The following is a 26,148-nucleotide window of genomic DNA, read 5'->3' on the forward strand; positions in this document are numbered from 1 at the left end:
TTGAGTACATGCATGCTGCTATCGGTACTTGTTATGCTATCTGCTGGTATGATAAAATAGTGCATTCCGAAGAAAAGCAAATTTCTAATCTATTAATTTTTACTTTTTTGTCTTCTAAGAAGTATCAAAGTAAATAGCATTTAATAAGATTTTATACGAATATTTGTTTTAACAAAAAAGCCCTGAAAAACATCTAAATATCAATTTTAAAAATGTTACGTAAAATTCATTATATCCTGTTTGTAATTAAAAAATAATAATAACTAATTTTTATCATAATCATTTATCCTTCTTCTTCTTCTGTTAGTGGATTTATATGGAGATTTCAGTGGCTCATATATCCTTAAAAAATACTTTGTTACGCATAAACAGATATGATATGTTTGCAAATTATGCTTCCAAAGACAAGTTTCAGTCATAAATAGAAAGACATTTTTTTCTAATTTCGAAAGAATTATTAATAAAGAAAGAGTTAATAACTCATAGTCAGCAGAGCTTAGTGGTATAAGGATATGAAAGATATATCTTTAAAAATATTGTAAGATGTACTGATATTCTAATTAGTATTACGCGTTTTTAGTCCGCAAGATTACAATTTACTGAGTAACTTGCCATTTGGTTGCATATTTTACCCAGTACCTTTTTAAGGAAAAATGTACTGGGTAAAATATGCAAAATCGTTTTATATGTTCTAATGAATCTCGTAAAGTTGCTTAACCAGTAACCAAAAATAATAATAATTTTCGACGACAGATGGCGACATAGTCAATTTTTTAATTTGGTGTATTTATAGCTAATGTTAAATGAAAAAAAAATTGACTATGTCATTACACAAATTAATTTTCTTTAATATGATTACATTCGAATTTCTATGCTTAAAATAATCTGTAATAAAAAAATATTAAAAATTACAGTATATATTATTATAACTATAATATAATTACGTAGGCTAGCCGGATGGACGAGTCGATTACAGAGTCAATCTACCGCTCTGGGGACCTGGAATCGAATCAAAAATTCAGAAATTTTTTCCTGATATGTCAGTCCCATCCCTTCCACCCGCTTGCACCATGCTGGGCCTGGCTGAATCCACGATGTACGCTTGAAAAAGACCCTTTTAATGCCTCCAGGACGAAAAGAGTCAAATATAAACGTATAATTATGAAATAAATCTTTAGTATTTAATTTTATTTTACTATTAAAAATAAAATTTATAAGTTATATGAAAGATAAGGATAAGAAAGTTGTTACTTTAAATAGAAAAAACAAAACATTAAGCTTATGTTTTTTCTGTAAATCTTCGTCCGATGGCGATAATTATGATTAATTATTTGAAGACAAAGTCCTTCCCAAAAATAAGGAACCACCATTTATTGTGTCCAGGACATTACATTTTTGGCGACTGACCTTTCCTTTGAGGCTACTGGTCGCCAAACATTCCTTTAAAAAACACAAATGTAAAGTAATTAAAAATATAAACATTTTTTAAAAAGCAGTTACTGGTGATATACGGACGTCTTCTATTCTTCTTCCATCATACCTTCTTGGGGTCGTTTCGGCTTTTATCTACAACGAAATCGGCGCTGGTAAAATGTAGATGAGAAAAGCTACCCCCTGGTGACGATACTTTAAAAATATTTTTGTAAATCTTCGTCCGATGGCGATAATTATGATTAATTATTTGAAGACAAAGTCCTTCCCAAAAATAAGGAACCACCATTTATTGTGTCCTGGACACAATAAATGGTGGTTCCTTATTTTTGGGAAGGACTTTGTCTTCAAATAATTAATTATGTTTTTTCTATTAATAATGGCGTTATTAATAGAATGACTATTCCATAATAATCGATGTTTATGTTTGCTTTGGTATTTCTGCTAATGGATTATATTGAAAAGTATCTCCTTATAACTCTATATTGTTTAGATTTATTATATATTATATGCATTTGGAAATTCCCAAAATTTCCAGCTTTACCTGAAAAATAAATTACCTAGAAACGTTACTCATTTATATTCAGGCTATCGTAGTGACTTCCTGTAAACAAAAGGTAAGTTATAATTTGATCACTGTATCATTAGTCACGGAATTATAGTTAAGCTTTTATGAGAATACTAAAAACCAATATTAAAATTATTCGTGTGAAAAGTCGATGTAAGGAAAGAATAGATAATAAAATATATTGATGGATTTAAAAATGGAAACAAAGAGTTCGAAATAGGCATTAAGAGTTTGATTCAATGAATTTTCAAAATATTTAAAGATTACCGTTAAATTTAAAATTAGTAACCTTGATGAAGCCGTTACTTATGTTATGATTTTGCTTCCTACAAATGTATTCTAGGAAAATGATATAAAAAACAAGCATAAAACTTACACACTTTACAATATAATACACTATAAACAAAAAATAAATTTTAAAAACTATTATAAACGTATATATAAAACTCTTATCTATAGGTTTATAATATGTATTATATCAATTTAACGTAAGTATTAACTATATATAGTAATTCATGTGTAAAAACATTCTTTTCATAGAGGTTAATACGGTATATTAAAATAACGACGTATTTCATTAAACACATTAAAATTAGCTTTTTATTAATTTTAAATAGCATTTATTTGTTTAATTCTAGGGTTTTAAAGGGAATTAGTAATGCCGAGCTGCAATTATTAATCATATTTTTTATTAATTTAATTTAAAATATATGCTCTCCACCTCAAATTAGTAATGGCTTGTACTGTACATCATACTTTTTCTTTAACAATAGAGTCGTGCTAGTCATCTATCTAATACGTTTCAGGGGAAAATTTTTAATTGAAATAACATGACTTCCAATTAACGTCAGAAGTTCGTATATAGTTAATCGGGGCCTCATACCCCTAATGTTTCTATATCTATATCGGTTTTCATCTATCTAACTCTGTTCTATAAATTTAGGAAACACAGACAGGCGGAAGACAGTGTGAATTTACAAGTCTAATCGAATAATTGAATCGAAAAAAATAGTCTGTAGAGGACCACTGGTAGAAAAGTATGGTGTACAGCGGCAAGCCACTACAGTACTAATTTGAAGTGAGAGCATATATTTTAAATTGAATAAATTAAAAATATGATTAAAAGTTGTGAAGATGTCACAATAAATAATTGCACGTTTAATTTATTATTGATTAGTCACATAAGAATTATGTCTGTAAGTAAAAAATTTGTATTACTCTGATATTATGAGCATTTAAAAATAGACTTAAAAGGAAAATTTACTTGTTAAAATAGAATTAAAGGAAAGACAAAAATTAGGTGAATGGCTTATGATACACTTCTAAATAAGTTTATGAATATTCTTGAAAGAGAGAGAGAGGGAGAAACACTGTAAGTATGAGTACTTTATATTGCAACTATTATCGTTAAAATCTATGAAAAATATTACAATTTCTGTTATTTTTTCATAGTATTTTTATCTTTTTCTTCATTTTTTACTTTATTATTTGATTCATTTAAGATTTATTACATAAATTATAATTGTTGAGATTACTAATTCAATTTCAAATAAATAACTCTCAGATAATATACACTATTACATTTGTAATACGAGATATGGGCATTAATATATATTTTTATAGCCTATTATAGTATTTAATTCTATTATTTAACGGAAAATATTACTAACATAAATCTACTTATAATTACTTTTATTTAGAATTGTCAGTATATTTTTATTGTTTTTTCAATTTGCATTTATATAAATTATCCTTTTTATTTGTTAAATTTCATTTATTTCTTTTTCTTTTCTTTGTGCATAAATATACTTGTGGCTACTTATTTAATTTACATCGTTCCTACTTATTTTAAATCTTCGTTTAATATTCTTAGTTTAATTCTATTTTCCTCAAGTGTTATTTAATTCATACTCGTATGAATAATTTCTTAATATTCGAGAGTTTATTATCTTTTCAATTAAATGCCTCAAATTATTTAATACGCTTTAATTTTCTTCAGGTTGAACATGTCCATAAAGCTTGCCCATTGCCATCAAAAATTAATTCATCATTTTGGATTATTGGGAAACAACGTGGGAAAGCATCCGCTAATTTTCATTGTTCTAATTCCTGTAGTTAGTGTCGTTTTGTCAACAGGAATTCTTCGAATGAATCATAATAAGAATTTAGATTACCTCTTCGCTTCGGATACTGGAAAGGCAGCATTAAATAAAAGAATAATAGATGCTTCATATCCAATAAATAGCTCGTTACATGCGGATCTACTCAGAATGACAACAAGAAAATACGTAACGATGATTGTAGCTGTACCAAAAGATAGTGGATGCATATTCAGGGAGGAAATCTTTCACGAACTTCACCAAATTGAAAGCATCGTGCAAAATGTAGAAGTTAAATTGAACGATAATTACGTAAACTATAGCATTTTATGTGGAAAAAAGAATGGAAAATGTATCAAAAATGAAATTTTCAGTTTAAAACCGTACTTGAAAGAGATATCTTATGGAAAATATAAAGTAAAATATCCTTTTGAAGTAGATACGATTTCTTATACAGTTACCACTTATATCGAAAATTTGGGTGGTGTTACTACAGATGAAAGTGGCTACGTCAAGAATGCCAAGGCTGCTAGATTGATTTATCTGCTAGATTTTAGTGATCCAGCTAAAGAAGAGGTTCTAACAGAATGGGAAATTGAATTGGCGAAACAACTCAAACAAATTAATTTAAATAACATATCTATTTCTTTCCTGAATTGGAATAACGTTGAAATGGAAATTAAACTAATGACAGATTCACTCTTACCAAAGAGTGTTCTAGTCTTGCTAATAATAGCTGCCTTTTCTATGCTAACTTGTATGAACAGAGATTTAATTTCTAGTAAACCTTGGCTAGGAATATGCGCTTGTATTTCTTCACTTATGGCTTTAGCCAGTTCTTTCGGATTAATGTTCTATTGTGGTATAGATTACACTGATATCAACGTCGCCATTCCTTATTTGATATTGGGTGAGTAAGTTAAATAAAATTCATAATAAAATTTTAACTTTGTTGTAAATAAATTTAAAATGTTGCAGGAACGGAAATAGATGATGCTTATATGCTAATTGCAAGCTGGAGAAGAACTGATCATAATGACAACGTAGAGAAAAGATTAAGTGATACTTATTCCGATATTGGAGTATCTATTATTATTACTTCATTAACGAATTTTCTCTCATTCTGTTTCGGGACAATTGCACCTTTTCCTGTAGTCAGAATATTTTGTATTTATGCTGCTACATCTGTTTTATTATGTTATATTTATCAAATTACATTTTTTGGCAGTTTTATGGCTTTAAGTGGTTATAGAGAAAAACAATCACGCCACCCATTCACATTTCAAGTTATTAGAGGTAAGCAATTCATTAAAATTTATTATAAACTTTATTCATACTCTCATATATAATTTGCTTCATCTTATTTTCAGAATTTCATTGTCTTAAACAAGCTGATGTCGCTCGTGCATTGAATAAATTTGGCCAAATATTATGTATTACTCAAGTTAAAATATTCGTTTTATTGATTGGAGCAATTGCATTATCGGTTGCAAGTTTTGGCATATTTCACATTAAAACAGGTACAAAAACAACTGATGTATTCAATAGTAACACCATGACTAATACTTATACAGGTATACACTATAAATATTTCTCACAATATCCTTACCCAGTGCAAATTATCATTAATCAAAAATTAAATTACGCGAATGAAAGTGTACAATTTTCAATAGATAAAATGTTAGAATCATTGGAAAATCAATCAAAAATAGCAGATTCTTCTTTAACTGTATCGTGGTTGAAATATTTTAGAATTTTTCTGGATAACAAATTCGGAAAATATTTAACTAGAGGCTATGATGTGAGCAATAAAACGGACTTTATAGATGTTTTAAGAAATATATTCTTAAAGCTTCCTCAAGTTATAGATTTCAAGAGCGATATATTATTTAACAAAGATAATACAGACATTATTTCATCCAGATTTATTGTAATTTGCGAAAATCTTACAAGTATAGAAGATGAAATCGAATTGTTGCAAGATTTGCAGAATGTTGTTGACCAAACAGACCTTTCTGTAATCGTATATAATTTGTTATTCCAAATTTTCGAACAGGCTCATATTATTTCTGCAGTAACTATTAGGATAGTATGGTTGACGACTCTACTTATGATAATAGTATTTTTTATTTTTATCACTGACCTGAAGGCATCTATTTGTATAGCTGTTATTATATTCTTAACAATGTGCGTAGTAGTTGGATTCATGGTAATTTGGAATGTACAGTACGTCTAGACATGTTATCTTTGTTGGTTCTCATTTTAAGCAGTGGATTTTCTATTAATTATCCAACCCATGTAACTTATACCTACATGAAAATTAATTCAGATGATAGTAATTTTAAACTGAAAAATACTATCCGACACATTGGCTGGCCAATTTTTCAAGGTACTACATCTACCATATTAGGTGTTGTAATTTTAGCATTTGAAGATATTTATGCTTTTGTGACATTCTTTAAAATTATATTTCTTGTTGCTATAAATACATATTTTCATTCCATGTTCCTATTACCGGTTATTCTGTCTTATATCAATTTAAAGTAAAAATCTCCATCAATATAGAAGAGTGAAATTAAATCGAATTCTTCATAAACTTTCGCTTATTATACGACATTGTATATTGTTTTGCTCATTGTGAAGTGCTTGATTCGCACTATGGTGAGGATTATAGAATAAAATATTAATAAAAAAAATAAGAATTCAGATACATTTTCACGTAAAAACTATTTGATTCAAGTATTTAGGAAAATATATCGTATATTTAGACTTTTAAATTTGCTTTACGGTGTTTTTAATATTTAATTGTTCATTTCTTTATATAATTCGTAAGGAAAAGTACGATATACAAGGGCAAACCACTACTAATTCGAAGTGGAGAGCATATATTTTAAATTAAATAAATTAAAAATATAATTAAAATTGCAGCCCGGCATTGTGACGATGTCACAATAAATAATTGCTCGTCTTATTGTTGAATTCTCTTTTGTAGTTCGTTTTATGTTACAGTATATATTTTTGCATGTTATTTTATTTATTTTTACGTTTTTTTTTACTTTTAAATTTGGGATATTGTTTGTCAAGAATGGCCATTTGTATAGTAAATAAATAAATATATAAATTTACTACACATTGAGTGTAATTATTATGAATTCTTGAATACAGATTCTTAAAATTTAGTTTTACAATTTACTTTGTAATACAGTGCAATAGGATTAAAACTCTAAGAGACTGTATCAAAAAATAAAATGTCAAGATTTTTATGAAATTGCAATTTAAGTGTCAAGACCAATAACATTTCGAAGAGTAAATGGCTATCTCCGGAGTTACAGTTAAAGCAAAACGCCTGGGTCTATATTCATCACTTCTATTGCCGAAAAGGCGATTAAGTACGGTAATGCTGTGTCCCTAATATAAAACTAAAATAACATACTCACATTTATACAAACATGAAAACTTTATTAGTAAAATATAAGTTTGAAGTGTTCTTTACAATTTGGTTTTATTTACTTTACATACAAATTGATTAATAAAAATTTTAAAAATAATTTTCAATGCTATCCATCAATCGGAAATGCCCAACCATGTCGGTATTACAGCTCAATGGTTAGGCTTTGGCACTCATAATTTCACTTAGTTTTTCATACGACAATAGTCACATTTATATTTGGTGTTTCTACACCACTGCAGTCTTTGTGTGACCAATTTGTGCCATTTTTGTTTTTTCTCTCCTATGTGATTTAATGCAGTCTTTTCGAGTCTTAGTAATTTGTTAATATATTTAAAGAAGAGAAAATCCCCTCGTATCAGAAGGATATGACAATTCTCATTTTAGTATCAAAAGTAATAAGAAACCAGCTTCATTTACCATATTGATAGTGTGATCCAACAAACCAACATTTACCTTCGTGGACACTAAGAAATACTCTTTCAATAACTTTTTTTAAACGTTCGACAAGTAACCTTTCTGTTTAAAAAATAATAGTAAAAAATTAAATACAAAATAAATTATTAAACATATAAGTTATATTACAAATATTGGGTTGTTCGGAAAGTAATTTCGTTTTTTTTTTTTTTTTACTAGAGGAATTAGATGTATTTTTACCAGCCAATTTTATTTTAAACCACATTTTCATTATATACTTCGACAGCTGACATTTTAAGGCTTATTTGTAAAAAATTTTGTTTGATTCTGTACAATTGTTTTTTTTCGGTGACCCATCAAATATGGAAAATCGAAAGCATCATTTTCGGCATATTTTGCTTTTTTTTATAACTAAAAAATCAAAATGCTGTTCAAACAAGAAAAAACTTGTGGTACACGTTTGGAAAGATGTGTTGAGAGAAAAACAGTGCCAAAACTGGTTTACAAAATTGCGTTCTGGCAATTTTAATATCGAAGATACACCACATTCTGGATGGCCGTTTGAAGCCAACGAAAACAAAATAAAGGTACTGATTGAAGCAATCTGCCGTATACCAATCAGCACTAAGAGATTAAATCTGTTAAATTGAACCGTTTATTATTACTTAAAACGAATTGGTTTCGTTGCAAAGCTTGATGTATGGGTTCCACATGTTATTAACGAGAGATGCTCTCTATGGTGGGATTTTAAAGAAATCTTTTTTTGAGCTCTTATCAGACAATTTAACAATTGATTCGAAAGTGTATTGCCATCGAGTAAACAAATTGAGTAATATCATCGAACAGAAAAGGCCAGAATTGATCAACAAACAAAGTGTAGTGTTTTACCATGATAATGCCAAATTTCACACAAGTTTGGTAACTCGTCAGAAACTGTTATAGCTTACATGGGATGTGTTATCACACCAACCATATTCGCCAGATCCGGCACACTCAAATTATTACTTGTTCCGGTCTATACAATTTTTTTTGACTGTAAGACATTTACTTAAAATGACAATGTCAAAATCACTTGAATCAGTTTTTTGTAAACAACGATCAAAATTTTTATCAATGTGAAATCGTGCTACTACCAGAAACAATGACAACAGGTATTTGACCAAAATGGTCAATATATAATTCAATAAAAGATTTATTTATTATAAGAATATTGCGTTTATTTTTCTATGGAAAAAACGAAACTACTTTCCGAACAATCCAATAAATATAACTTTATATTAAAATATATATTATATTATATGATGTATTAGTTGGAATTTAAAACGGCAGATGTCTCTAGATGTAATTATATAAAAACTGAATAAAAATATTAAATTTAAAATTATTAACATAATTTTATAAAATATTTTATATAAATATTGCCTTAAAATTTTAAAATTATTTTTTTTTATTTAAAAAAAATACAAAAATAATTAACATTTTAAATTTCAATAAATCATTACGTGCTACCATCTGTTGGAATAAATCTGAACTATAATATTTATCGATTTATTTATTTTATCTTCCAATTTACAGTTTCCAATATGCATAAATATTTCATTAACATTTACAATTTATTTAATATAAAAATTCATAATTGATTCTGTATTAAAAATATTTTTAATAGGATATATTTTAAAATTTTATATAACTCTTATAAGTCATTTTTAATACAAGAAAATAAATAAAAGAACAATCAATTTACATTATATTGATTCATTTAACGAATTTTATGTTTAAAAGTAAAATAAAAAAATGAAATAATAAATTAAACCTTTTGCATTAATTAATTAATTAATAGCAATTAATTTAAATTTGATAATTTAATTAATTCCACATCAAAATTTAATTGATTATTAACTTATTTATTTATAATTTTATATTTGTTTTAAAAATTGATAATAAAATCAGATATAAATCGCAAATGTTTTGTATTTTGGGTAGCCCAAAATTCAGTTGACAACTATAAAATAAATTTTAATTAATTATGAGTTATATAAGCGGTTGAAAAACAGAAATATTATTACATAAAGAAATCTTTAAAGAACAATAAGAATTATTTGCTAGAATACCTTAAAACTTTAATACCTTTTGAAGTGTTTATGTCTGCAGTGTTGTTTTACACTCGTTTAAACCAGCTTAAGGCCTTTTATTTTCTTTATTATTACTATAATATTCTTGCATCTCTTACAAAAGAAAATAAATATTTTAATTTTTTTTTATAAGAGTATAATTTATAAAGTTGTCCAACTTTCTAACTGTTTTATTATGTTATTTATATTTTTTAAAATAATCTTATATTATTATTTATTTTTTCAGATTGTTTTTTTTTTTTTATTTAAAAGTTGCATTATAACATCTTGAAATTATTTTTTTCTTTAGTCTTTCCCTTATTATTCATATCTATAATTATCAAAAAGAAAAGGAACAATGCTTTTTTTTCTTTTTTTCGTTTCCTCTGTTTTCCTTGTTTGATAAATTGAACAAATCTCAATTTTTTCTATTTATTTATTATTTTATCTGAAAGTTGTTTACTAGTTTATATTTACTTGTTTATCACAATGTTTATTATCATTATTTTTTAAAGGTCTGTAGAGATTCTGCGTTGTTTCGTCTCTACTTTTATAATTATTTATGTTGTTGGGATGGAATTTGAAAAAATTGTAGACCTATAAATTCTGTCTGTCTGTCCTTCCTTAATCTCGAGAATGGGTGAAACACGAGGCCCCGATTAACTTATATAAAAACTGTTGTTTAAAAGAAAAGTATGATGTACAGGGGCAAGCCGCTACTAATTTGAGGTGGAGAGCATATATTTTAAAAAATGTACACAATGTTTTTTATTATTTTTTTTAAAAATAAAGCTAAATTACTGATAATTAATCAAAACAACCATAATATTGAAAATGTATTTCTGTAAAAGGGGGGAGAAACAGAAAAACTTAATCATGACTGTAAAATGATAAGTAAATATGATTGATGAAGTTTTTCTACAGAATTTCGATAATATAAATAGTTTGACGGATGATCAAATCGTGAATATCTATTTTAGCCCCTAGCCATTCAGTAGCAGTTACAGTGAAGAATATTAACAAGTATTTCTTTTTTGGAAATTTCATTTTGTTCCTGGCATGCAACTACCAGGTCACGATTTTGTTTTCAATTAACACTTTTCAAGTACGGAATTGAAATGTTAAGAGCGAGATGAAATCTCTCAACATGCTCTCAACATATCGCTTGTAATCATTATCTTTACTCCTTTGCCATTTTACTTATCTATCTTTTCTGAATTTATTTATTTTTTTTATTTAATTAAAATTATCATTTTTGCCGGTAATTATTAATTTAAAAATATATATATATTTTCTTTTTCAGGCAACACTTATAAAATTATTTTAATTCTAACTTCTAATCACAGATGTCGTTAGGTGTCTTTATTTCTAATACAGCTGTACAACTGTTGTTTGTAACAAGTATAATTTATTACGTGTTATTATTATTAATTTTTTTCTTTAGAATAATTTAAATCTACCGACATTCTTACATTATATAAATGGGTTATATGAGATGTATGTATATAATATATATATATATATATATATATATATATATATATATTATATACATACATGTACTGTACATTTATATATAAATCTTTAGAAAACTTTGTTTAATTTGAGGATTTTAGATAATGCTATTTAATACTAGGTAATTTATCATCAAGTGAAGTAGCACTAATTCGCATACTGGAATTTTGATTAGTTATTATACTAATTATGACATAACTTTCGGTTGCACTTGATCAATCATGACTAAAAATTCGATTGTTGAGTTGAATGTCACTTGATCCAATGTTGTGCTGACTTTCACTAAAATTATGTAAAGTTTGCTAGATTTAATTTAATTTTCTCGATCTCATTGATGAGTTTGGAGAAAGCTTGATTATATATTAAGGGAGTGAGGATAGAAAACTTATCATCGTAATGTTTCTCATATAGATATATATATATATATATATACCTTGAGAAAATGAGAGTATTTTGTTGTAAATTTTCTATTTTATGATGTATTAAGCTTTATATTATTTAATAAATTTATTCTACATCCTAATATTTTTGTCCTTTATCATTTAAACTAATTATACTGTTAAAATATTTCATTGAACCTCGCTATTTGAAGCTTATATATTAAATTTTTTGTATAGAATTTATGCAATTAAATTTTTGTTTTCTACTTAAAAAATAATTAATTTATATAAATTTTATTGTAAATATTTAATATAGAGTAATGTTTAAAAAAAAACAAAAAAAAACAAAACTTAAACCAATTTGAATAAAAATGGAGATTATTTGTTATTATAATAGCATAGTAATTAAGCATAATCATTTACTCATTATTCGCATAGTCTAATAATCGCTTGTGACAAAGATTTCCTGAGGTCGATAATGGATGACTCATAAAATCCATATAAACAATTTGAGGGCGGATGCTATTTAAGCATGAGTTGCTACTTGAGAGTAAGAGGAAGATTATACTTGGGCATTGCTTCTCGTGCCCAAGTAGCATCTGCTCTCAATTCAAGTTCGTCCCGCTGTTTGCTTTTGTATAATAGAGCATCGAGTATGAGGCTCACCATCATTTGGTGGATTCGTGACAAATTATATTGTAGGCTAGTTGAGGACGTGGTGAAAAAAAAAATTGTCCTACTTTTATGCCATTGAAAGTGACAAAGAAAAATGATGAAATCGTATCAATCTTAACTCGAATTCCATTGAATTATTCCATTGAATTATTATTATTGGAATTTATTTAAAAATATAAATTAGTTTCAATTATTAATTACTACAATTATTTAAATTAATGATATGGAAACTTGAAAATTAAATTATAGCAAAATCATACAGGTATGTGCAATCGATAGCACACGTCCATCGTTGTAAATAGTGATAAATGTTTGCATTATCCCTTAAAACTGTGATAAATATAAAATAAATTGCGACAGACATAAGCATTTTAAAATTTTTATTATTTCTATACTTTCGTAAAAGAATTGTTAATAAATTAATAATATTAGATCATTATATTTTGTATTTTCCTATTTGAAGACAAGTAAATAACTACAATGAAAAATGCCAATGCTTTTCATTTTGTATTTTCCATGGTTTTGAAAATGTTTTTGTACAGAACCATTAGAGCCGAAAGATATAATTCGTAGAGCATGATTCGCATATAAAAAGGACAGAAATTCTTAACAATTTGACCCCCAGTAGGAGGAGTGGAATGCGTTTGCAGTCTGTTGGATCTTTACAAGAAACTGTTAGGGATAAATGATGTATTTTATCCTGTATGAAATACATAAATGTTTCCTTTATTAAATAACCCGTGCAAATAATAGCGAGTTTTTTTCTCCCCCTTCTTCTTTTTTAGAAATTGAGTTAATCATACGCGCTGCAGACCTATTTTACTGATAAATTATAAATATATAATCTTACAATTATCTATATTTAATTAATTATTTATTTTATTTTATTTTTTGTTATATTCTACCAGTGGCGTAGCGAACATAACTGGCGCCCGCGGCATAACTGGCGCCCGACACTTTATTGGCGCCCCTCTCTCCCTCCAGAAACACATAGTTTGTTTAGGAGACTATTTGGGCGCCTTTCTGCTAGTGGCGCCCGGTGCATTATACACCCCCTTGCACCCCCTCGCTACGCCACTGTATTCTACAGGTAGGGTATTTAAATCTCTTTAAATAAACGAACTGGAAAACATAAACTGGGTAAATTACCTAGTTTGCCTAGACTTACAAACGTTTAAGGACTCCTGTAAGATTTGGGGCCTAGGTTACACGAGTGCTTAAGGATCTTACAAGAGTCCTTAATAGAACCATATATATATAAATGAAATTTAAAATAGTAACATAGTAACATTTGTAGTTTGTTTAAAAGTGTTTCGTGGTAAATATAACAAACTTATTGGTAAATGTTACCTATGGCTCCAAAATGGCGGCTAGTCTCTAATTACAGCAAATAGAAGAAAGGAAACAGTGGAGACGCACGTTCTAACCTAATCTAACCTATTTTAATAAATTACCACAATTATTACCAACAAAATTATTAGAATAGATTAGGTTAGGTTAGAACGTGCGTCTCCACTGTTTACTTTCTTCTATTTGCTGGAATCAGAGACGAGCCGCCATTTTGGAACCATAGGTAACATTAACCAACTTATTGAATTTTTTTTCGGATCACGAGTTTGCCTAGGGCCCAAATTTCTTTAATCTTGAATTGATGTATGTCTATACTTTTTATAATTTAACTCTTTGTTGATATTTCTTGTTAGCAAATCAATCGATCAAACTTATAGTTTATATTCTTTACAGACATTATGAAATCTTTACGTTCTGAATAAACTGATAAATTCTAAAACATTTATTTTATAAACATGAATTATTAAATTAATATAGCAATTTCGGCCGTAAGAAATTTTCAATTTACAATTATTGAATATTGTATAATTGCAAGTAAATCAGTGCAATCTATAAATTGTAGACTATTCCTGAATGAGTTCAAATATTTATATCTATTAGATGCAATTACACGGAATGGATGCATTTGTTTCCATTACAGTATTAGGTTTTAAAAATAAAATTTACAAGATCGTTTCTACATTTGAAATGTTTCAATCACTAAGTTACTATAACTTAATTATTGGATTTCAAATGGTTCTAAAATGCGATAATTATTTTATGTTATTTGGATGAATTTTAAATGAAATAAATGCGTTTTAATGTCTTTAAAAATTTAAAATTTAAATAAACTGTATGTAAACAAGTTTTTCCCCTCTCGTAAAATATTGCTAAACATTTTATATTGGTATAATGCTTTTTTATTAATTAAATATTGCTGTATTTATTTAATAATGTTAGAATATTAATTAACATTAAAGATAAGCATTTCCTACAAGTAATAGTTGCAAAGCATCTAAAATTTTCATTCCGTAATTAATGAATACATTCGTGTCCAATGGGTGGCCAATAAAAAGTGCTGTTATAGGTTCCTTTTATTTAATTACGTTAAATATATTTATGAACTTACCTGTTATATGGGTATTTATTAAATCAAGTAACAGTTTGCACGGTTTTAATGCAATTATTTTCTAACTCTACCATCTTTCTCTTTAATTAACGAGTCCTTTTAGCCATTATTTTCGCCATAATCGCATGTGATAATCAAGTGATCATTTATAATAAAAAGAACAATATTAACTAAGATATATCGATATAATTATTTTTACTTCTTTATCTACATTGTTTTCAAAAATTAAAAAAATAATAATAATAAAGGCAATTTTCTGATCAGCGAAGGATAATTCGGTATGCAAATTGAGCTGTTAAATACAGAGAGATAGTGATTGTTCATAAAAGTTTTCACATCTCGTGAGTCAATAATCTACTTTTAATACAATGTATATAAAAATATATATTAGGACGAGTATAATTTATGGAAGAATGGTCTTTAAAGTCCATCCCACTTTATTATTATTATTTTTTTAATACAAACTTCTCGTGACCCCGTATGATGAGCCGCTAGAATTAAAGGGGAGATACTACACATGTATGTATATCTAAACTACACATATGTAAATAGTAGTACTTTGAAGGTAGTTTAAAAATAGGCGGACGAACCTGACCTATGTGTAACCTTACAGTATACCTATTAGACGTAGTTATGTTAGATGGGCACAGCTGTCACTTGCAACAGGTCGCATTACAACATTTTGGGGGTCAAGACCACCCCGTTGTGGTCACCATACTAGCCACAGACCACCCGCAACTGAATTTGTCAGTTAGTAATAATGATAAGTCTTACACTTAACAATTTTTTCCTGTTTTTTCGTAGCTCGAGACTACGATAAGCTAAGTGATAATATACATCTAACACGATCTAAAACAATATTTTATAAGGCGTAAGTGTTGTTAAACATTTAAAAAATATATATATTATTATGTATAATCGTGAACAACTCTATTTATTTTTATTTCAAAATAAAATTATAAGACTGTAAAAATAATATTTATGATATCCGAAAGTACAGAGAGAGAGAGAGAGAGGAGAGAGTGGGATAACTTCGTAATCTTATCTCATTCATACAAGGCATACTTATGGGATTTTAAGCATATTTGAAATTAAATTGTGACGTATATGCAGCTACTCTATCACCTACGCTTCAGGCGTTGGCAAAGAACACCTACAACTCTTATGGACGAACACACACGTAGACCTTATTCTGATCCTTCAGAAAATTCAAGTTGGGTGTGGGGAAAATTAAGGGTTTCGCTATTACGTGACTGCATTGGACAATGAGAAATTCATATTATATAGTGACATTTTGTACAGATGAGTAAAGAATAAATGAACAATTTATTCACTCCCTTAGAAATTATTAATTACTCAAAATATATTTTTTGATGATTCGTTATGCTTTATCCCATCCGGATGTGCATAATGTAGAAAAATTTTGCCTAAGTCTGAATCACAGATTTCCTGTTGGAAAAATAATCGAAATTTTAATTAGTTATTTGATAAATTTAGTGGAAGAAAAGTCTGCAATTTTTCCCTTCTCGCAGGGCTCGGTATATAAAAATATATTTGACTAGCAAGACAGAATTTCCAAAAGATTCCCATACGAAAGAATAAATTTGCAATTCTATCTTTTCAAATTTTTCGTTATAAATATTCGTTCAAATGAAAACTAAATCTGTCATTGACTTTCTAAATATGTCTATATGGTAAGGATGCGTTACAACTTCGAATATTGTGACGTGTCTGTTCAGAAGCTATCAAAAACTTAAAATACACTACCTATAAATATTACAGAATATTGACAGTATACATGTCAGAAGTCAATAGAAACATTTATATTTTCATCTTTTATTCATATTTATTGTAAACCTAACTGAAACGTTCACGCAAACACACACAGCGAATAAAATTATTTTAGCTGATACATCTCTCAATTTTTACTATTATATTTCTCGAACTATAATTATTATAATGTATAATTTGTTGAGCTACGTAATACAAGAAATCTAGATGAGAAAATCAGTAATTTATATATTAATAAATGTAAAGAATGAACTGAAACATTGAATGTTTTACATACAAAGAGCACCTTGAACATTAATTGATAATTATCAATATTTTCGTGTTAAATAATAAAAATTCCTACGTAAGGAAAGGAATGACTGCTACATATTTTAGATTTCTCCGTTTTTATTTAACTGCTATAAGTGATTAGAATTATAAAGGAGAATACTTTTATCGGATTCATTATCTGTAAAACACAAGATTAAAATTTTTACTAATTGAAATGAACAAATTTAATGTCAAAATAGAAAGTCAAATAAATTTAAAATTCATCAACAACTCATCCAAGTTATAATTATCAGTCAACAAATTCCGATAATAGACGTCAGAAAAGGTGACATCTTTAACAGATGTCGCATTTTCTTCTCGTGATAAACTTCCGCTCTTGGACGTATAACTTCCTTTCTAGAGCCTCTTACCTCCAAGCTACATCCAGGAGTAGATAGAAGATTATGAAATCTCCCTTAAGCGAACGAATGGTATAAACAAACGTATTTCTACCACTGAAGATGTGGATAGAAGTAAAAAAAGAACCGCCCAATCAGTGGGTGTGTTCTCATATCTTTCTACAGATATAAGGTTTCGAAGATGTCTTCATTAGAACGGAGATATCAGTAATGTTATCTTAAAAGTCATTATATCAACTCCTGTTTTATTTCTAATGATACCAACTTAAATGTCGTTAGTGTTTGTATCCTATATAGCAATTGTCTTATCTTTATTCTTCTATTCGACCTGGACGTATGTATATAATTGTATGTTATTTATATCTTCAATATTTCTACGACTATTAATAAACTTAAGATTTCGACCATTCGTGGTTCCAAGATTATATGCTTTCGTGTGTTTTCTCAATAGCAACTTTTATTATTATTATAAACGATAATTATCTTACACTTCTAGCTTCGCATTTTTCTCCAATTTATTAATTATAAAACTTATAAGTTTATATTTGATGTTTAATATATAATTACTATTTTAATAACTGGTTATTATAGTCAATAACTTCTTTAAGCTGGCATTTTGCTTCATAATATTCTCTATTCTTGGTTCTCCCTGTGATTTTGGGTTGCATGGTAAATATATAAGGTCAAGTTTACCAATTTGTGGACTTAGATAAAATTACATATAAGGCATTCTTATGTAAAATGAATAATAATCCCAAGCCTTCAGTTATCGCTTCACTTATTTCACATTCTATAATAAACTGTGTAATACAGATTAGAGTCAAGATAAAATATACTCTTGTAGCATTACTTATAAAGTTTTTAGGGTAGCAAATTTATGAAAAATAAAAGTAACTTAAGAGAGAATCGTTTTGTGTCACGTCATTGCTGTATTCAATGTCTGGAATAATTTGAAGCAATTTTCTACTACATAAAAAATATTGCAAATATGATACGACATGAAATGTGCAAATAAAATAAAATGCTGTGTGATTCCATTTGTTATAACTACTTCCAAAACACAATATTCAAACTACACTTAAATATCATTACGTTTCTCATTGAATTTTTTTACTCAAATTACTATTAAAACAAAAGTATCATTAGAGAAAATTCTAAAATATCACAATCGCCATTAAAATCTTACCGCATATTATGTATTTTTTCAGTTTTTTTTTTTGAATAGTTTGCAGTTTACAGTCTATTTTATAAGGTATTTCGTAAAATAGACTGTAAAATGTAAACTTTTTATATAAGAGTAAGAGTAAGTGTATAAAACTTCTAAATCTTTAATTCAGGTTAATATAATTACATTTTTTGTTACACTTCTTTTAAATAAGTACTTTTCCTCTTTTATTCTTTAATTTACAGAACTTTTAAGTGATTAATTATATATATATATATGCCTATACCTGCCTATAAGATGTACTGTATAGTACAGTATAATAGATAGAAGTTAGATCAGAAAAAATAGAAAATAAAGAGATTTTACTTAAAATAAAAATATTGATTACAAAATATTTAAATAATTCAGATTAATAGCTATTTAATAACGTTATACAATTTTTATACTGTAACTTTTTATAGAAGTGATGAAAATTCGCGATATAAATTTTCATCACATGCGACAAAATTGATCAAATTCAAGCGAAAAACATGACATTTTTAAATTGTTTCACCTGTAAACTAATCTTCGAGTATTCAACTCAAATCAACTACTATAGTAACAAAAGTGATTTATTCGCATTCTAGTTAAACAGTAATTGTTTGATTTTAAATTTATGGGTTAAATCGGACAAATAATTTATTACTTCTTTAGTTGCATGACTTACAGTTGAATAAACCCATTCGACTAAACTGAAACACGTTTAGATGCGAGTTTAAAGCGGTCATCTATAGAAGAACGAGGAGAGATTGGGGGGGGGAGTTACCAGAAAATAATATTCCCAGCAGGGAAAACAAAGTTTTAATTTCTAAAATCAAAAAGAAAATGTACGTGATACAAATTTTTAGTAAAAGTTAAACCCTGATACGTGACGTTAAAATTAAGGATAATTTTACACATTATCTTGCTCGAAAAGCTATCCGTTCTCTCTTAATTGCCAAAGATTTTTCTCTCTTACTATTCCTGAGGCAACACCCTTTAAAATTTTAAAGAAAAGTTCGGAAAAAAACTTTACATGCTAACCCAACTTTATCTCTCTTATCATTTCCATCCGCAGTTTATGGTATACAGGTTATATATACCGTATATTAATAATTACAGTAAAAATCGGCAGAATTCCAACTTTTTTCAACTTTAAATTGGGTTTTTTTATATATATATATAAATGGGTCTATTATAAAAGTATAAACGTTCATTTTATCATATTTATATAGATTGTATTATAATAGTTATATACTTCCCCTTTCTATGAAATATTTCAATGTTAAAGGTAAAGAATGAAGATTTCTATAGGAGAAAGGTAATGAAAGGAATGTTATAAGGAAAATAAATTCTTAACGTGGTTCTAAACGATACCATTGAGTCTATCCGAATTTATTTTATTTGTACTATAAAATATATTACTTGCCGAGGAATTCCTCAAGAGACTCGAATTTATTCGTCTTCTTGTGTAGAAAAGATAATTATTTTTACCAACTAGACGGAATTATTTTAGTTTTTTTTACTTGCATTTCTGCCTATTTCTTTCGGAATCTGGTAAACTACTGTGTCAATAATTAATAATCTTATAATAATCCTATAAATGCAAAGAAAAGAATCATAAAAACTTCAATTCTTTTTTTACATTTCATATCGATTTATAGCGTAGCAATTGGCCTTTATTAATTGTAAGGAATTGATGTCTAGTAACTAATAATATAAAGATTAAGAGAATAAATTCTGGTCTAACTATATCACAAAGTATTGTTTATAATAACTGTAAATTTCGATTGTAAAATACTTAAAAACTATAGATACTTTTTAGCCTGGTCTTCAGCTAAACCTATTTACTTTCTATGGATTACTTGGTACTTTTATGCGTATCTTAACCACTTATAAAAACAAGAATAGTTTTTTTTTTTTTTTTTTTACAAGTTTAAACATTGTCCATCGTATTTCAGTAATCTTCAACAATAAATTTTACTTCTTGTCACCAACAGACGACTTCTCATTGAAGTTTCCGCCTATTTTAATTGGTTGCCTCGAGGTTAGTTTGTATGTTGACAGCAACAGCATTTTCTTCTTTCATCAAATATTTCCATTTAAGTTTTCCATCACGTTGTTAACAAATTAACTACGTACTTTATAAATAACGTGAAAATAACAATTAACGTAAATTTTATTTATTTATTTTTTTATGGATAAACTACTGAAAACACCACCAAAAAAATACCTTTTTTTAATTTATTTAAATGACTAATTTACCAAAAGAAAATTTATTTCCAAAGTGAATTTCCTTGTTGCTGGATAAATGAAAAATACTTTCAGTAGCTAAATGGACTTTGCAGTGAAATTTTAGATCGTTATTTTTATAATAATCATCGTTAAAAAAATGTAATAAAATTATTATAAGTATTTTTATAAGCTATATAATTACTAAAATTAAGTAATTTTATAATATTATATGCACTTTACGTGTTTAATATTTAATTATTCGATAATATTTTAATTTATATTCATAATAGTCAACTTAATTTTAATCATTTTGATTTACCATTACTATTAAATAATTTGCTTAAATTTTATAAATAATAAGATTTTAACGATCGGTTTAATCTATTACTTTTCAATTAATTTTTAAAATAATAAAATATTCAATTTAAATTTTACATTAATTATTCCCGTTTAATTATTAATAATTTAAAATATATTTAAAGCATTTATTTCTGTATTGTAATCAAAAATAACTCCAATAAACGACTTAAAATTTAATTAAGTTTAAAACTTTATTAACTCGAATAAAAATGATATTAGGCTATGTTAGCTTTTTAATTTCAGTTTTAATTTATAATTAAAATTTCTTTTTATTTATTTATTTTTGAAATGTTTAAAGTTGTTTCCTGCAAAATAAAAACTATGAAGAAACGAAATCAAATATTTTTTCTCAATTACAACTTCTATAAGTGAGTGTGCGGTATCTTTCCATAAGCGTAATGGCTTCTAATGTGCTTAAAGATACTAGGAAGGTGATTTTGGCCCTTCTTTTCAACATCACCAATTCAATTTAGTTAACTCCACTGCAGTCACATAAACACACACACACATATATATATATGTGTGTGCGTGTGTACACACACACACGCATCGTGAAGCGGTAAGTGCTATAAATTATTACACTTATTTCTTTCCATTTCCCCAGAATTCTGGAAATTTTTAGATAGTTTTTAATGTAATTACGAATATCTGGAAAACTTTCACATATTTATTATTAAATTTAGATTTGTTGTGATTTATTTTACCTTTCTGTAATTTATTTTTAGTGTAGATACTTAATGTAATTTACTTGTTAACTCGACTTGATTGATTAACAACATCGTTGGCTACTAGTAAAATATTGAATAAAATTGATAGTAGATAATTTTCTACTTGCTATAAAATTTAAATATAAATTTTTAATTAAAACTTTTGTTCGAAATTAACTATTTAATGTAATAAATTAACCTTAAGTAACACGCTTAACATTATTCAAGCCTCAGTTATTTCTGTACAAGTGTCGATGGTGTTTCTGTAAGATTAACGCTTCAAATCAAACTGATTTGATTCGAAATTGCTAAAAAATTTCTCTGGTAATGTTATAAAAAGGGAATGAAATAGCACATTTACAATCGGTCAAGTAAGAATCAGAGAAAAAGTACAACTTATCAGATAAAGAGTGATGAGATTGGCCTAGACTATTCGGATTGAATTATGTGCATTTAGATGCTTTTAGGTAAAATTACTCTCTATATATAGGCTATATATATAAATATATATATGTAGTTTATTTTATAACCGATAACTGCGTATGTTATGTGAAATAAAATCGTCACGCTCGAGGCTATAATGTAGAAAGTCAGTATAAAATTGCGAGGTTCTACTTACCACAAATTATATCGTCTTGCCATAAATCATCGTTGATACAGATGCCCAACAGGTAAGATGGAATATCAGATAAACTAAGCTACGTGAGCACTGTCACTTGTTACAGACAGGCAGTTGACACCTAAATTTCACTTTAAAAAAATTTCTTATGTGTATAATAAATATATTCGGAAGTAAAATGCTATACACATCTATTAAATAGACGATACTTGTAACAAGATCGTTAATAGTAAATTTTACTTGAAACTTAGTTAATTAATAAAGTTTAATGCTTTTATTTTCTATAGGCCTATAAGAAAGTATTGTTATTTGATTGAAATTAAATTGTATATAATTTAATTAATTTAATATTATGAAATGTACAGTATAATAGTTTGAATAGATTAAATCTTGTTAAAAATTTCCTTCAATCGAAAGTAATTATTCAAAAATAAATAAACAAAGTTCGAATTTTGAATTGATATTTTAATATTTATAAACAATTCATATATAATATACGAATTGTTTATAAATATTTAGTAAAGCGATTTAGTAAAGTGGAATGGAGCCGATGTACTGGATCTTGAGTGTGTATCACTCCGCCTAGCTAAGAACATGTCAAATAATTTATTTGTGCTGAAGTTTTAGACCTTAGAACAACTATTTTTAAATAAATTAAGTGAGTATACTTAAATTAGTATAAATTTAAAACAATCCAGCAACGAGTTACTTAACTTTTCCGGCAACATTTAAAACTGCGTGTGGCGTCATCTGTTATGATATTTTCTTTCAAAAACTCTTTATATTTTTAATTATTAAGAAATGGCAAAAAGCTTAATTTTGAGGGTAGGGACGGGTTCTATAAAAAAATTTAAGTAATAATAACGAGTAAAATCGTCATTAAGTCCGACCATACTCGAGATATTACACACGATTATTTTTATCTCCCCAACCCGTCGATCTTTAACCACCAAAATTTAACATCATCAATCCCTCTAATACATAAACCTCCCTGCAAAATTTCAGAAATTTTCGATAAAAAGCACAGGAATTATTAAGCTTCAAAGAAGGTGAACAAAATCGTGCCTCCCCCCACATACACACACATATACACTGACATCCATGCATATAGGAAACCACCCTGAGGTTTGTTTTCTTCTTCTTTGTATTTCTCGACATTTCAAGGTCCTCTGAGTCCAAAAATGTAAAAATGTTTTGACCAATCGCCATACTTTCCCTCTGTTATATATAACAGAGCCGGGAAAGTAAAAGAAGCTAATTGAGAAAAGGATGATGAACGTAAAATCACAGACAGACAGACAAAATAAACTTTATTTCCCCCGACACCGCTAGGCACAGTCGGGGTAGAATCGTAAAATCACAATAAAATATAAAAAAAAACTGAAATTAAGATCATTTTCTTTATTTATAGAGTTAAAAAGTAAACGAAATTGTATGATAAGCTACTGCCAATATTTTTTTCAACGTGCCACTTCACCATGTTAATTCTTCGCGTTATTAAATCCAATCAAACTTTCACAGTTGTTCTATAATAATTATTCGAATTGAAGCGAGAGTACAGAAATATCGAATTTATATAAATATATATAAGAATAAATCAGTAAAGAATTGCATAATGGATACCTAATGTAGGAGTCAAAATGCATATCTCAGGTATCGACAACCGGTGTCTCACAGATCGAATAAAAATAATTCAATAATGGATACCTAATGTAGGAGTCAATGTAGGAATAAATAATTGCATAATGGATACCTAATGTAGGAGTCAAAATGCATATCTCAGGTATCGACAACCGGTGTCTCACAGATCGAATAAAAATAATTCATGCTTTTCTGTACAGGTATAGGTTTTATTTTGTTTATTTCAACTTTTTCGATATTATTGTTGACACGATGCAATTTAATTAGTAACAGCACATCTAAAAGTCAACAAATATGTCAAAATGTAAAGTTTAATTTATTAAAATCACACCGTTTCCTTTTCTTTATCAGACAAAAAATTGATAGAAACTGATAACTGATGATAAGCACTTAAGACTGCAGTAAACATAACATAAAGTATGTGCCTTAATCTTACTAATCATCTGGAAAATTCTAATAAAGAACTGTTAAGATCATTTCTTTTTTAAAAAATTATCTTTATCTCCCGTTTGAATCGTATGTCATATGAAAAATAACCCATAGATTTGTCTTTTTTGTCGATATGTCAATGATAAAAGTGTCTTCAAGAGAAATTAATACCACCATTACGTGGGGCGGTTGTTGCATTTCCGTTTTAAATTAAACTACGAAAAAAAATTGATATTATAAATTAAACCGAATTCCGAATATTAAAGGTATGTACGAAGATTTTATCATATTTAACAATGCTTGGTTACGTCACTTTATTAACTCGCCATAGAATGTTGCGTGTTTAAAGTGTTTGCATACAAGATTTTACCCTGAAATTATTACAAAACATCTAAATTTACGTACAACTTAGCGATTTCCCTCTCCTTCAGGAAGTCGAAAATCAATATTATGATATTTAGATGTTTAAGTAGAGTGCAATAACCGTCGAGAGGTTTAGTTCCTAAATATCTAAAACCAAATTTTTAATAAGAAATAAATGAATATAAATCGTTATCAAAGACTATTTCTTTTGTTAAAAATATATATATACAGTATATATTAAAAATTTTTCTATTTAATTTTCTTTACATAATTTTAAGTTTTGAGAAAAATCTTCATATATATTTATATGAATAGAAAAAGAAAAAATTAATACACTTTCAAAATTTAAATTAGAATAAGGACTTGCATACTGATTATATATTTTTTTTCTTTTTTTTTTGCCGGAAGAGTTTTGAAAATACAAAAATCCATTTATTAAAAATTTTTTAATTATTAAAAAAATTAAAATAATCCTTTTTCTCCCTTTTAATTTAAGTCGAAGATACGAAAAAATTTTAAATGAATTTTTCTTCGTTGCTCACTTTGAAAAAAAACGAATTTAAATTTATAGATTTAAACTAAAGATGTGTGGAATTAAAATTTTTTAAATCTAGTAATAATTTAGCTTGAAAATTGTAGCAGAAATCTGAAACTTTAGTAGAAATGTGTAGAAAAATAAGATAATTTCATACGAGAAATATCATTTCTCGTGTGAAATTATCTTACTTATTTATAATTATAGTTTAAAAAATGGTTTCGTCTTTTTATTTGTTTTTTATCTGTCGTTATGATAAGATAATGCACTTCATATGAATTGTATTAAAAAACAAATCATGTTTCCAACTCACAATAAAAAATTGAATGAAGGGAAAGTTAATGTGAGAAAATTAATTAAAAAATGTATATATTATTAGGAAATATTTTACTTAAATATTATCTAACACTCGATATAAACAGCTTGAAGTGGGATATTTGATAATATTTGAAATGCTCTTTAAATTTACGATATGAAAATAGTTAATATTGCTGTAAAATGTTGATGACTGCCGA

At 27.1% G+C, this 26,148-nt stretch overlaps 1 protein-coding gene across 1 annotated transcript; it reads left to right on the forward strand.

Moving 5' to 3' along the window:
• The first annotated feature begins 4,005 nt into the window (after nt 1–4,005).
• On the forward strand, nt 4,006–16,371 carry LOC136985550 (patched domain-containing protein 3-like). The gene is made up of 4 exons (XM_067282855.1): nt 4,006–5,008; nt 5,077–5,394; nt 5,469–6,307; nt 16,216–16,371. The coding sequence occupies exons 1-4, from the start codon at nt 4,006–4,008 to the stop codon at nt 16,369–16,371; spliced, it is 2,316 nt and encodes a 771-aa protein (XP_067138956.1).
• The last annotated feature ends 9,777 nt before the right edge of the window (nt 16,372–26,148 follow it).

This window comes from Centruroides vittatus, unplaced genomic scaffold (assembly GCF_030686945.1).
Source record: "Centruroides vittatus isolate TY-2023 unplaced genomic scaffold, ASM3068694v2 contig_971, whole genome shotgun sequence".
Classification (NCBI taxonomy): Eukaryota; Metazoa; Arthropoda; class Arachnida; order Scorpiones; family Buthidae; genus Centruroides; species Centruroides vittatus.

Coding starts and splice junctions, on each gene's coding strand:
- LOC136985550 (XM_067282855.1), top strand. CDS start 4,006: ATGTCCATAAAGCTTGCCCATTGCCATCAAAAATTAATTCATCATTTT. Junction 5,009..5,076: donor CATTCCTTATTTGATATTGG/GTGAGTAAGTTA, acceptor AAAATGTTGCAG/GAACGGAAATAGATGATGCT. Junction 5,395..5,468: donor CACATTTCAAGTTATTAGAG/GTAAGCAATTCA, acceptor TCTTATTTTCAG/AATTTCATTGTCTTAAACAA.